This window comes from Podarcis raffonei, chromosome 11, assembly GCF_027172205.1.
Source record: "Podarcis raffonei isolate rPodRaf1 chromosome 11, rPodRaf1.pri, whole genome shotgun sequence".
Taxonomy (NCBI): domain Eukaryota; kingdom Metazoa; phylum Chordata; class Lepidosauria; order Squamata; family Lacertidae; genus Podarcis; species Podarcis raffonei.
The window spans coordinates 56,727,077-56,741,705 of NC_070612.1; the positions used below are offsets into that span (position 1 = coordinate 56,727,077).

General features: G+C 43.9%; 1 protein-coding gene across 12 annotated transcripts in view; it reads left to right on the forward strand.

Moving 5' to 3' along the window:
- CDC14B (cell division cycle 14B) overlaps window positions 1–14,629 on the forward strand; it is a 52,167-nt gene that overhangs the window by 3,779 nt on the left and 33,759 nt on the right. For 11 of the 12 annotated variants that reach the window (XR_008332712.1, XR_008332713.1, XM_053408280.1 and 8 more), the window contains exon 2: window positions 12,950–13,043. Coding sequence is in view for 10 of the 12 variants with exons in the window: in XM_053408280.1 (XP_053264255.1) it covers window positions 12,950–13,043 (94 nt within the window). In the remaining 2 variants the exon portion in view is untranslated. Of the gene's footprint in view, window positions 1–10,647; window positions 10,761–12,949; window positions 13,044–14,629 lie in introns of those variants that run through there. The other variant, XM_053408281.1, reaches the window with a different exon arrangement.

Here is a 14,629-nt window from a genome sequence, read left to right on the forward strand (position 1 = left end):
TGTGTGCAGAATTATCTGGATCCAGCCCATGATATCTGAAAACTGAAGCCATGACCTATGTGGCAAGATTCCCAAGTGATCAGGAAAGCACTTTAAATAGCAAATGTAGTTTGGGTCTTATTCTTCAAGTAGTGATCTTCCTTGCACCTATATGGCTGCAAAGAGAGCCAATTTCACCATTGTTCCTCTGTCTCTAAGCAAATATAAATTCTGCAGTGCAAAAGCCCAGAAGACTAATGTACTTAGAGATTTCAGATTATACTCCTTAGTAATTAAAAGGCTCTTCTTAGTTATAAATGGATACTGCTTTGATTATCATTTCAACAAATTTTTGTGTGGGCTTGTTGAAGAAAAATATAAGTTGGAAAATTAGGCTGAAACCAGTGATTTGATGTAAACTTTTTTCTTGGCAGTTTTAAATCAATGTTGCAATCATGAGTTCAGTTGACTCGATTTAACCATCTAACATACAAAGCATTTAAATTCAGCCTGTCTCTGCATCTTGGGTGGAATCTACACACATATAACAAATGTTGTGAAAATGCTTTGGGGGGGGGGAAATGATTTGAAAAATATATTGAATTTGCCTTAGCTCACCATTGCCATCTAGTGTCACATTTGTATAATGCACACACCTAAAACGTTTTATTTGCAGTTAAACTGAAAATCTTTTGAGTCCAGGAAATGTGCTTTATCAGCACCATGCACCTATTTGTTTTATCTTCTTGCAAGAAAGCAGTGAAGGATTGAATTCAATATAATATTATATTGTGGATGTGGAAATCAAACATGAGGGGGGGGGAAATACAAAATATTAGGAATACAACATAACTAAGAATGTAGCATTAAAAGATCCCTTAAACTGCTGTTGTAGCTTTTATTTACGCCCAAAGTCTTAAAAGCCTTTTTCTATCTAAACTTTGGACTGCTTATAGCTGCTGAATCAAATTTCCTGTTGACATCTAGCTTTGTGTTTTCTTATCCTTCCACTTTTATTGTTCTTTGAAAGAGGGTATAAATAATGTTTTGATTTTTATGAACAGCATGTAATCTATGGTACATGTAAATGCCCATATAAATATTGCAAGAGTTATGAATAGCAGACTCTAGCATATTGCTTAGAGCTAGATATTTTAAATCATGTAGGGCTTTTCAAGCCCCAAACTCCTTGGTGCTTTATTTTTTATTTAACAAAATGTTTATACTACTTGATTATAATAAAACTTCCTGGTGGTTTGCAAGAGATATTAAAACTATCAATGAAAAACACTTAAAACAATTAGAAACATTTAAAACAATTAAGATTAGCTTTAAAAGAGACAACAACTGCATGTCTGGCTAGGCTTGCCTAAGAAAAAATGTTTGTAGCAATGGGTAGGCTGTAGGGCAATTGAAGAAGAAGAGGAGGAGTTTGGATTTGATATCCCACCTTTCACTCCCTTGAAGGAGTCTCAAAGCGGCTAACATTCTCCTTTCCCTTCCTCCCCCACAACAAACACTCTGTGAGGTGAGTGGGGCTGAGAGACTTCAGAGAAGTGTGACTGGCCCAAGGTCACCCAGCTTCATGTGGAGGAGCGGAGACGCGAACCCGGTTCCCCAGATTACGAGTCTATGGCTCTTAACCACTACACCACACTGCCTCTCCATAGTGCTAGGCTTTTGAGGCTCAGGGCTAGATAAGCAATAAGCTACTCATCCTAGTCCCAGTGTTCCTAGTGCCCAGTCTAATAGTATTGGTTTTTAACATTTCTCTCCCTTCATTTCCCCAGTTCTTTGTAAGCCCCCACTTTGTGGGATGGCATGATGGAGGAACATCTAAGGGCTGTTTCATCTATTATGTTCTCAACATGCTCTTGTATTATGCATGCTAATAAACACAGGGCTTAGAAAGTGCAGTTGGTTTCATATCCCTGATATATGTTACATATATTGGAACCTTTTCAGAAAATTATAGCCTGGTTATAAACTCCGCCTTGGTCAGGTCTCTCCACTCCAGTTGTCCATCCCTAGAACAGGAATATCACTCACTTTCTGAAAAGGGATGCAAGGCATATGGGAGATAATTGTAAAGCACATTACCTCTTAAAAGCGATGCTGCATAAACGGTTGGTAACAACAATAAGTAACAGTCTGTGAATTAAATTCCCAAAACAATTTTCGAAAAAACCCAGGCATTATTTACTCACAGCTCTCTCTCTCTCTCTCTCTCTCTCTCTCTTTGCATTGCTTCACTGGAAAGTTCTGTTTTCATTCACAGGACTCTGCATTGCTCGTTCATGGTAGTACAGTGTTTACTATGGATATTTTCTGCATTGGATATTTACAGCACTCCTTCAGATGGGCATAGGTAAAGGTAAAGGGACCCCTGACCATTAGGTCCAGTCGTGGCCGACTCTGGGGTTGCGGCGCTCATCTCGCTTTACTGGCCGAGGGAGCCAGCGTACAGCTTCCAGGTCATGTGGCCAGCATGACTAAGCCGCTTCTGGCGAACCAAAGCAGCGCACGGAAATGCCGTTTACCTTCCCGCTGGAGCGGTACCTATTTATCTACTTGCACTTTGACGTGCTTTCGAACTGCTAGGTTGGCAGGAGCAGGGACCGAGCAACGGGAGCTCACCCCGTCGCGGGGATTCGAACCGCCGACCTTCTGATTGGCAAGTCCTAGGCTCTGTGGTTTAACCCACAGCGCCACCCGTGTCCCTCAAATGGGCATACTGACACTTAAAAGTGACTTTGTCCTGTCCAAATAAAAAGGTCATTTGTTATGTCAGTCTGATCCTGTGACAGGCCTAGAAACATTGTGATCAACATGCCGCACAGCAGCCATGGACTAGGTAGGTCCATTTTGCTGCTTATTTCACATCACACAAAAAAGGGGGGAAAAGATTGTATATTTGTGTGCCAAATCCTTTGGCAGGCCACAGTACATAGCTAGTGGTTTTTGTTCAGCTTGGGAGAGCCTAAGTCAGGGGACGGTAAAGTTTTTGTGGCTTGGGCTGGTTCACAGTCCCACAAATACCTCGGTGGGCCGGAGTGTGTGCACGAGCGCACACGCATACGCTATTTCTGCACGCATGTGCTATTTTCTTTCCAGCGCAGAGGAGGCATGCACAGCTTCCCATTGGCTGCAGGAGCTTCCTGCAGCCAATGGGAAGCCAGCCAGCGTTGCGGAAGGTGGTCCCTGCTCTGCTCCGCGCCAGTTTAGCGCAGTGCATGGGAGCCAACTGAGCAGGCAGCGGGGGTCCATGGGCCAGTTAAAAGATCCCCATGGGCCAGTTGTGGCCCCTGGGCCTTAGGTTGCCGACCCCTGGCCTAAGTAATGCATGACTCTCTTATGTGTGTAGAGTTAAATTCACTCTGAGTGCTTCTGTGTCAGAATACATGTTACAAAAAAGCTCAGTATAGCTGGGACTTTGCATATGTCCTGAGAATATGTCTCTGATTTTTCTTGGTGTTGAGCTGGTAATAGAAGATTGCAATGATGGACAGGGAAAGTGTGTCTCCGTGATAATCCCAATACATGTCGCTCAGCAGCATGTTCCCTGACATAAATTATTCCAGAATCCAATAACAAATCTGATGCAAAAGAAGAACTTTAAAATTTGGCTAGGAATCTTGCTCTGTAAATGAAATGGTACCCAACTGCCTAAATTTATCAGTACTTATTTTGCTATTTTTGGAAAGTCAAGCCTTTTCCCTTTCATCTGAGGGGCAAAGGGCATCTTGCTAATAGACTATAAATAATCAGGGCATGAAGGTTCCCTTTTCACATTTATTTTAGAACTTCTAAGTTCAAACCCAAGTTCAGCTGTACCCCTAAGGCTGGTTTCTTGCCTGTGGCATCTGAGTTTATTAAATGAAGTCACAAAGTCATAGAATCATAGAATCTTTGAGTTGGAAGGGATCCCAAGAGTCATCTAATCCAAGCCCCTGCAATGCAGGAATCTCAGCTAAAGCGTCCAAGACAGATGGCCATCCAACCTCTCTTAAAAAACCTCCAAGGAAGGTTCATGAACTGCTTCACCTATATCTCGGTGATGAAATGTCAGTCGTGTGCAACCCAGACATTCTCTGAAGAGATCCCTTTGACAATCAATCAATCAATCAATCAATCAATCAATTGTTTTTCCTATAACTGGGTGCACCAAGCAACCCCAGTTGTTTAGCTTTGCAGGGGGATGCTTCTAAGAGGCTAATCTGCATCACTTGGCATCAAAACATGCTACTTTTGTGCAGACAATGAAAGCTGGCTTCTGTATCCTCCTGTAAGCTTTAGCTAGATGCCCTCCCTTGCATCTATCCTCCCCTGTTCCTCTAAGTCAGGCTTCCTCAGCCTCGGCCCTCCAGATGTTTTTGGCCTACAACTCCCATGATCCCTAGCTAGCAGGACCAGTGGTCAGGGATGCTGGGAATTGTAGTCTCAAAACATCTGGAGGGCCGAGGTTGAGGAAGCCTGCTCTAAGTGTTTGTTGTTTTGATTTTGGGACTAGAAAGGGACCAGCCAGTGCATTTCTAAAGGGGGCGATTTGCAGCTTTTGCTCAAATTATTTCACGTCTACCATCGCTTTGTATGAAAGACCAGTATTATCCTTATACTATTGATAGGGGGAGGCTGAGAGTGGCCTTCCTAAATATGTAAACCATGTCAAGATTTGTACCAGAGGCATCTTGACTTGCACTGCCTGTTGGTAGCCAACCTGTGTCACCTACCAAAAGACTGCAGACAGCCACCCCGTGTCACAGACTGCAGACTGCTCTGAGCACTATCTTAAAGGCCTTTTAATATTGGATCAAATGCATTTCGCTCACTGCAGCGTTTGCCTCTGTCTTGGCCTCTTGCCTAATATGTTGAAGTAAGCTGTTAAGATGGGCTTTTGAAATGATAACACAGCAAGATACTATTGCTCCACTTGGTTTCTGTAGGATACACCACATGGTTCAGAGGAGGTCAACATCAGTTTATAAAGGAATGTTCATGTGACCTCCTCAGGCATTCAAAGGACGTGTAAGGGGTCATGGGGCTCCAAGGGCTAGCTCCCCCCGACCTATGCACCCAGCAGCTATGCTCCACCTCTCACCATCTTTTTCTTCAACACACGAGAAAGGGCTCCACACACATATCAACATGCCTTCATATAGCTCATCCACATGAGGGGAATCATCCTGGGCCTGTCAGAATTTACCTTTACTATGTTTCAATGTAAGTACATGTAGAGAGTCCTGTGACAACAAAAAAAATCACAGCTCCAACCTTCTATCCCTGTAAGAATTCTTTGTCTGCCAAGGACTCGTACTTCCCTAAAAACAGCATGAGCAAAGCATGCAATTCTAAGCTTTGCAAAGCATGCAATTCGAAGTACACAAGCACATCTGGCAGGAAAGGCAGAGAGCTATCTCCTCTGAAATCTACTTTGGTGGACTAGGAATGTGCCAGGTATCATTATCCTACCTAAGCCATCCAGGCTGGAGCTGTAGCCTAGAGGGCATCTTTTCATCAACAGAGGCAAATGTACCTGGTTTTCAGAGGAACCAGAACTGGTGGCACAGAGGACAAGGTGGCTGGAGACCCTGATTTGATCAAATCTACTTACAGCAGGTCACCCGAGTTGCAAAATAAGAACCATTTTGCTGAAATCAATGGGCAAATTCCCACTGACCTTTTAAAAATGGGTGTAGATTGTAGAGGCTTGCCAAAAACCTGGGCATTGCAGTGTACAATGCTGAGCTGAGAATTGCAGCTGTTGGGGCTTTTTACAAGGGTTTGAAAATATATGTATGGAACAGGTAACATACAGAAATAAAAGGAACATGACCTGTGTAGATCCTAACTAAACTTCAAGTGCACCAAAATATTTGGTGGTTCCTTCCCCCAAGAAGAAGAGGGCTAAGAAGTCTTTTAATATTGACAGTCTTGCCCTTCCCAAAAAACATGGAGTCTGATCCTATGCACCTTTACTCTGAAGTATATCCAATGTACTGAGTGAGGCTTATTGCTGAATTAAGTGTGCCCAGGTTTGGGTCAGAGTGGATTTCCCATTTGTGAATATTTACTTAGTACAAAGTGTTCCATAACTCAAGGATATTGCTCTTTAAGTGTCTGTTCTGATTATTACAAGGCTTTCTCATGACACCCATTAGTCACTCTCTTAACTGCAGCACTTACCCTGTAAATATTGATAACTGCTTTACAGAAGTGCTGAAGTCTCAAAGGCACAAAATGAGCTGGAGCTCTTCCCAAACGTGTAACGAAATTAAAGAACTTTCAGAATTAGCTGTGGATGGATGCAAAATGAAAGAGTGACTAATGAAATAAGGAATGTAACTATTTGTTCCTCTTAGGCTTCAGGTGTGTTGCACTATGGAAGTAGAATGTATCTTAATGGGCAAAGGTAGGGTCATATACCATTTTATCAATGTTGTGATAGTTATCACAAACACTGTAGCTTACATCCGCACTTCAGTAAATGCATTAAAGTCACTTACTTTTTTAATATGGACCCTGGATCCCTGAGTGGTGTGACATTACTTGAGAACAGAGACCTTGGGCAAGTTATCTTTGATAACTAAAATAGAAATAGTGATGTTACTCAGAGTAGTCATTAAGAAGGTGGTTGTAATGATGAAAGAGATTGTGATTGTGCCAAACCTTTAGCTTTTGGTATGGTATATAAAGTGAGTTGCAGTACTTTTCAGTTAGCATGCTAAAACAAATATTTGATATCTGAAGAAACTGTAAAACATTGACCCCCTCCTAAATAAAAGTGTCCATTTTTGGCTCGCCCTTTGAAACTGTAGACACATCTATTATGGAAGGGTTTAAACATTATTATTTCTACATTTGGTTTCTTTCATAGTAATAGGTGTGGTAAGGAATTGTAAAAATGTTCTGCCATGAGCATTCCTTTAAAGTTAGCACCCTAAAACAACATCTCCACACCCTGCAATTAGCGTCTTAAAACTGCTAATACTTCTTTCATAATGTTCTGCCACTTGCTTGGGAAGAAGCAAATCCTCAGCTTACAAACAAATAAGCACATGATGTTTTCTTTTTACCCATGGATTTTCCCTTTGATGAGCAGCAAAATGAGGAAGTGTGTGTAGCATGCAGAAGTGAAGAAAACTAAAAGATGTAATTCTAAAAAGGCTGTGCTTTCATAACTGAGATACCTCTATGCTTCCAGGTGTCATAAGAAAGCCGCAGAGATAGTGCAGAATAGTGCACACACCGGAAATGATCTCTTTCAGCTTCTGCCTTCTGGAAGAAGCTACAGGGTTATAAAGACTAGGACTAGCTGCCTGAGAAACAGTTTCTATCCAAATGTGATTTTGGTTTTAAACGCAGTGTAAGGTAGTCTCTGTGGGAGTATATTATATTTAATTATGGGGTATCAGAGTTTTTAGGGGGTTAACCAGGCTGGGATAGCAGGCTTGTTGGTTTTTGAATGTCTGATGTAGGTTTTTTTTCAATTTCGTTGTTCTGTATGGGACAATGACAATAAAGATTATCGTATCGTATCTCACATGCATTCCTCCCTTAGTCTGCAAATGGTATATCCCTCCCCATAAAAAGTTTAGGAACATAGGCAAGTTTCTAAGTAAGACCACCGATCAGTTGAGCTTGGTACTATCAGTGCTGGCCACCAGCAGCTTCCCAGGTTTCAGACAGAAATATTTTCCAGCTCTACCAGAAAATGCTGAGAATTGAAACTAGGATCTTCACCATGACCTATGGGGAAGGGCAGATCCTGACAATACTCCATTCATCCATGGCGAGTCTCACAGTAAAGTTCTATAGTGTGAAAGCTTCCCTGTGCCCCTCTGAGGTCACAATTTGCCACATCTTGCTCCATTATACTTCTATATGTTTTCTCAGGATGTGTGCATCATTCTTTAATCTGAAATAACAACTGTTGTTGTTGTTTATACCCCACCCATCTGGCTGGGTTTCCCCAGCCACTCTGGGCAGCTCCCAGCAGAATAGTAAAAACACAAGATAAACACTTGACAGTCACTTGAGATAAAACACAAAGCAGTGGCATAGCGTGGGGGTGCAGGGGGGGCCGGCCACACCGGGCGCAACATCTGGGGGTTAGGGTTAGGGGGCGCAAATCCACGGGTTAGGGGGCGCAAATTACTTGCCTTGCCCCGGGTGCTGACAACCCTCGCTACGCCACTGACACAAAGCATCACACAAGCCAGTTTCCCTGTTGCTGACAAAAAGCCAATTCATTTATTAGATTTCCTAGCTATGGAATCACACCTCCGAGTGCCATTTTCTTTTCCAGGGGAATCCATGCACTGTAAATCTCAGCATGCATTATCAATTCCCCTCCTTTCTACATTTAAAGGTGGGAGTCTGATTTATGGGAAAGCAGCTCACATGTGGAAGCTTTGATAGACAGAGAATTGGACTAGGACACTAGTTCAAACGTCTGGGTGCGCTTAGCAAATTACTCCCTATGTTTTTGCTCTCGGTAAAATGGAAAGGTTAGCAAGCCATACCATAAAACTCTTGAGGTTTGCATAGCACTTTGCTCATGCTGAGGTGCCAAAGAGGTGATACTTAGTGTTTATACAGTGCTATGAAATGTTCAGAAGTTAACCATATTCTAACTGTTTCAGCAAACCTGTAACTTTGTTGTTGGCATACATCTGTCTCTAGAGACAATGGAGTGTGCCTGGGGGGCAGGGGTGCCTACCCTGCAGTGCCTACCCCAGAAGGAGTCATCACCCCTAAGGTACTACCCCTCCCCTAACACCCCATACGCCTGTAAATTAAATTAGGATTATTGCCCCCATTTTACAGAAGGGGCTGAGGTTGCGAGAGAGACTCTTGTGTGGCTTCCAAGGAACCATACTAGGGAATTGCACTGTCCCCCCTTTTTATTGTGCAATCCTGCGCATGGTTCCACAGAAGTAAATCTAAACTGTACTTGTGCATTGCAACTTTTGCCAAAGCTATGCTGGAGCATGTGAAAGTGAGAGTATTCTCAAACAATATACACAAAGTATCAAATGTGGTGACAGTAATAATAATGCAAAAAAACACCACCACCACAAACTGGCTTATAAGTATGAAACCAAATTTACTAGAATAATAGCTAGAATAGAGATAGATTTGTAACTATTCAAGCAACAAACATACCGTACTAAGGTGCCATGTGCAAAACAATGGCTGGAGATACTGTAGATACAAGCTGTACATTTATCCACTCCCATGTTTACAGTATCTACAGGCTTTGTTTTGCACATGGCACCTTAGTATGGTATGTTTGTTGCTTGAATGGTTACAAGTCTATTCTAGCTATTATTCTAGTAAATTTGGTTTCATACTTATAAGCCAGTTTCTGGTGGTGGTGTTTTGTTGCATTATTCTCCAACAATGCCTTCCAGCTAAAATGTTTTGAGGGTACAGTGGTACCTCGGGTTAAGTACTATAATTCGTTCCGGAGGTCCGTACTTAGCTTGAAACTGTTCTTAACCTGAAGCACCACTTTCGCTAATGGGGCCTCCTGCTGCTGCTGCGCCGCCGGAGCACGATTTCTGTTCTCATCCTGAAGCAAAGTTCTTAACCTGAAGCACTATTTCTGGGTTAGCGGAGTGTGTAACCTGAAGCGTATGTAACCTGAAGCGTATGTAACCCGAGGTACCACTGTATTTGGGAGCCGCCTTAAGCACCTCATATTGCATAAAGGTGGAATATGAGAACTCTTACTTCTGTTTTTTTTATTATTATTTTAAAAACCCATTATTTTGTTAAAACACACCCAAGCTTTCCGCTTGTGAAACCTAGCCATCTGTTGCTCTCTTGTTTTAGTCTGGAACAAACCATATCCCACCTATTTCTCTGAGGAGACTCAAGATGGCTACGGGGCTGCGATAAAAATGTCACAGGCTCCCACAGCCGCTTACATTCAAATCAGCAAATCCCAGCAGTACAAAAGCAAGACAGAAGTTTCCAGAATGGCTGCCTAACTTAATGGAAATTCGCGTTGGTTTAGCACGGGCCAAGAAAAGCAAAGAGGCGGGGGGCTGTTTTTGAGTTTTGTGGCTTCGTCCGAGGTCCCTTGAAAGCCGGCGAGCTGCGAGAGCCTGCCTCAGAGATTGCCGCGGAGGGGAAAGGGGGAAAGCGAGCGAGGCGCCTCCAATGTCGGCGTGGAGGGGAGAGGTTTCTGGCCGGCGGTGCGCAACTCTGCGCGTCGCCTCAGAGCCACCGGGCGGGCGGGCGGCCGCCCACCAAGGAATGGAGCTCGGCCTGCCAAGTCCCTGGGCGAGCCCGGCTACTGCCTATCCCACCCCCGCGGGCCGGGCCAGCTCTCCTGGCGGCGGCTGCTGCTGCTGCTGGGCTGGGGGAAGAAGGGCCGTGCCCCGCTCGGAACGCGAAGGGCGGCTACTGCTGCCTCCGGCTAGCGGGAGCGGCTCTGCCCCGTTCGCCAGCCAATGGCAGCCGCGGGGAGGCCTTCCTCGACGGGGCTGGCTTTTCTCCTCCAGTCTCCTGCGCTTCCCCGCGGCCGGGCGAGTCCCCCACCCCTCGGGCTTAGGACCGGGCGCGCTCTCGGCCGCTGCAGCGGGAGCGGCGGAGGCTCCGCAGCGTGTTTCTGAGGAAAACTTTCCGAAGGGAGGAGGAGCCCTTGGTTGTCTCCCCGCAGCCATTTCCAGCCAGCTCTGCCTCGGCTTCCCCAACCTCGGCCGCCTTCGCTTCATGCCTGTAAACAATGAACGCCGGGAAGGACTTTCGCCTGTGCGCGGAGGTGGCGAAAGGTGAGGAGGGGGAAACAAGGCTTGGGAAACGGAGCCGAGCAGGGCGGGCGGCGGGCGGGTTTCTTTGGCTCGACTTTTTGGCCCTTTAAAGACTCGCAGAAGTTTCCCGGCGAACGTGTGAACCCGGGACGCCGGGCAGCAAGCAGGGCGACTCCTCGGCTGCTGGTGGCTGCTCGTGGCGTGGATCAGGTTTATTTTTTCCCAAAAATTTATTGGTTTTCCAAATTTGTAACATATCCACAGACATAAAAAAATCAGCAAATAAACAAACATATATCCTAACTGTAAAAATTCCACTTTTGTTATCATTCTTGGGTGACTTCCTCGAATCCCCCTGACTGAGTTTCCATATAAATCATTGCAGCAGTTTTCCAAAACTAGTTTCACATAAAATTTACTGGATCCATTAACATCTTTCTTTCTTTTCATTTTGACTTTGATCATTTGACAACATCACATATTTAAATCCTAGGCCAATCTGTTACTCGCAAGTCATTCTATTTAAGTTATCTTAACATATCTAACTAAATAATCTTTAAATTTCTTCCATTCCTCTTGATACTCCTTCTGGTCGTGGACTCTTCTGGTTAGCTCTGAGAAATCCATCATCTTCATAAACCCACTGGGGTTTATACCCTGTTTGCAAGAAGTTTGGCGGGGGTGAAATAGAAATGACAATCTCGCAGCAAGTGTCGTTGCGTAACAAAAGGGGCCCTGGACTTTCCTTTCCTCGAGCTTCGTCTTTTATATAAGCCGTTTAAATTTGGCGTCTTTCTTTGGCATTAAATGCAAGTGGTTTGTGGTTATTAGCTGCTTTGCAAAAGGATACAAACTGCCGGCTGCCGGCAGCTGTCTGTCTGCGCATGGGGGTGGGTAGCTGGGTAGACTGCGTTTGTAAATACTGTGCACACGCGAGCAAGCAAATCTGCTGGTGCAACACCCCAATGCAGTGGAAATAAAACAGAAACCTCAAGGGAACAAAACAGATGAATCTGAGAATACAGCCCAACCCTAGCTATGTAAGCTCCCTTGACTTCAGGAGGGTTTTCCTCCCTGCTCTAAGGCTAGGATGTATATAATTCAAGGCCTGTGACTCTTCCAAGTAAAACATGTTTATTACTGTGTTGCACCACAGTCTTACAGGTATTTACTTGGAAGTAAGTCCCCTTGGAAATGGCTAGGGGCAATGACTAGTTGATTTAAATAAATTTGGCAAAGAATCCACTGGGATCCTACAGGCTGGCATGCTCATCTGTTTGGTTTGGAAATGTTTTAGAGTGCTGCTTTTGTTAATCAAGAGGCTTTTGTGAAATGATTGTCTTTCATTCAAAAGAGAACTTAAAAAATAAACCTTCTCATTCTTCCATTGCAGTTGCATTTCATACTTCCTCCAGTAATTTAGAGATAGCCTTAAGGGTATGATCAAAGCCACTAGTTTGACCTGTGCTCTGACCCAAACAGACTTTTAAGTGAATAATAACCTATTTTCTTTGTTTTCCCCTCCTCTTTCCCTTTAACAAAACAAAAACAAACAAACAAAGCCCAAAGCACACATTTCAAGCAAGTTTGATTACATGTAAATGATGTGAAGGAGAATTTGCTAGACTAAGAGTAGGGTTTCTAGACCCACCACAATGTCCACCTATTAGGTGTGGATATCTGCCAGGGGAAGTCTCTGCATGTAGTGGTATTGAGGCACAGAGGGAGGAAAAGCCTAGGCTTTTTCTTGCAAATGTCCATTCCTATAATGCGTGGATGCTGGAGTGGAGCCAGTGTCATTGCACAAGCGCACAGCCCTGTTCTACACATTGTTCCCCTTAATAAAACGCATACATGAGGGCAGCTTTAGTAATGTATGAAATCCTTCTCACAGTGAAACTAAGTGGTGTTCTGGTCTCTGAACCACCCTGTGAAGTAGATTGGAAGAACTTTGCCAGAAACTGCCCACTGAGCGACATAGGTCAAAGTGGGTATGAGCCCGGGCTCCCTGCATCCAAACACAGCATTTTGGTCACTTAATTCACCACCACGACCAGTTGTTAATGTTTTATGTTGCCTGGCACAAGAGCATATCCGGGGGTTTTCATATCTGCAGTTTTAACTCCGTTCAAATAGGATCAACATATTTGTATGCAGATATATTGGCTTTCATGACAACTACTAGTTTCATGCCTGTTTTTCAATTTCAGATCGTGTTTATTTTGCCATTCTCTTCCACAAACCAAAGAGTGGTAGCTCAAGCACACATTATTTCTGCGTAGATGATGAATTTGTGTATGAGAAGTAAGTATAATATTATTCCCTTGTTCTTCAACACAGTGAAATAAAGCAGCATGAGGATGTAATAGGAATCTTTATCATAACAGGTATTATTATAATATCCCTGTCCCTGAAGGGAAAATATAATGGGAGAAATTCAGCAAAGCACTACGGCAATCATTCAGTCAGTGCAAGTGTTTCAGCTTGCCAGACAAACCATTTCCCCTCTCCTCCCCCTGTACACTGTTCTGGGTGTTCTCCCACCCACCCTCTGCCCCATAGGTTGAATCTGGCCCATAGGATCAAGTAAGATGGTTGAAGGTAACCAAACAATGTAAGAACATCTCTGCTGGACCAAACCAAAGGACTGTCTGGTCTAATATCCTGTTCCCCACAGCAGCCAACCAGATGCCTATGAGAAGCCTAGAAGCAGGATGTGAAGGCAAAAGCCCTCTCCCACTGTTGTTCCCCACCAGTGGTATACTGCTGGGGAGCCATACTGCTTCTGAGCCTCTGTTGTCTCCACCATGACTAATAACCATTGATTATTCCATTACAGTGGTACCTCTGGATGCGAACGGGATCTGTTCCAGAGCCCCGTTCGCATCCTGAAGTGAACGCACCCCGTGTCTGCACGTGCGCGGGTTGCAACTTGCCGCTTCTGCACATGCGTGTGACGTCATTTTGAGCATCTGTGCATGCGCGAGCGGCGAAACCCAGAAGTAACACATTCCGTTACTTCCTGGTTGCCGCGGAGTGCAACCCGAAAATGCTCAACCTGAAGCAACTTCAACCTGAGGTATGACTGTAATTAGTTTAACCAAGAAAGTAGCCATCACTAGGTCTTATAGCAGCAAATTGCATATCCCCAACTAAAAATTAGCAAGGTTCTTGAGGGACCACTTAATACTTTATACACACACACACACACAGTTCTCATCTCAATTTCTCCTCATAGCAACCCTGTGAAGTAGATTAGACTGGGAGTCCCAGTAAACTTATTGGCTGAGTGTAGATTTGAACCCTGGTTTCCAGGTCCTAGTCCAGCACCCTAGCTACTACACCAAACAGGCTCTCAAAGCATATACATAGATGATATTTTAAATAGCCTTTAACTGGTACATTTCAGAAAACGATTGTAGATGATGCCAGTGCCATATTATGAAATTTGTTGTCCATGGACCATAAGTCAGGGCCTTGTTAGCTTGCATTTTATAATATGGTCTTCATGAAAACAATTTCAGTTTCCCTTGTTAAAAAAAAAGCAGTCATGCAGACACAAGAACAGATGGTCTTAACTGTTCATCAGCCTTTCTGTGGATCACCTGAATAGGCCACAGTTTGAGGGAAAACTGTGTGTAACCAGTATAAACTGCTTAATCAAGATTCTGTATCTTTGCTACGTCATTGCAAGCATCCTGTTTTCTGAAAGAAGGCAGGCTCAGATCAGAGGCTTCTTCAGCAAGAAATAGGCAGCATCCTTTGTGGGTTGTCTTTGGTAGATATTCCTGAATTAAACACCCACAGCAGAGGCTGATTGGTAGGAGGCAAGGACAGAATAAGAATTATTCAGAGATCCAGTGGGCAACTTCCACCTTATTCAGTTCTTG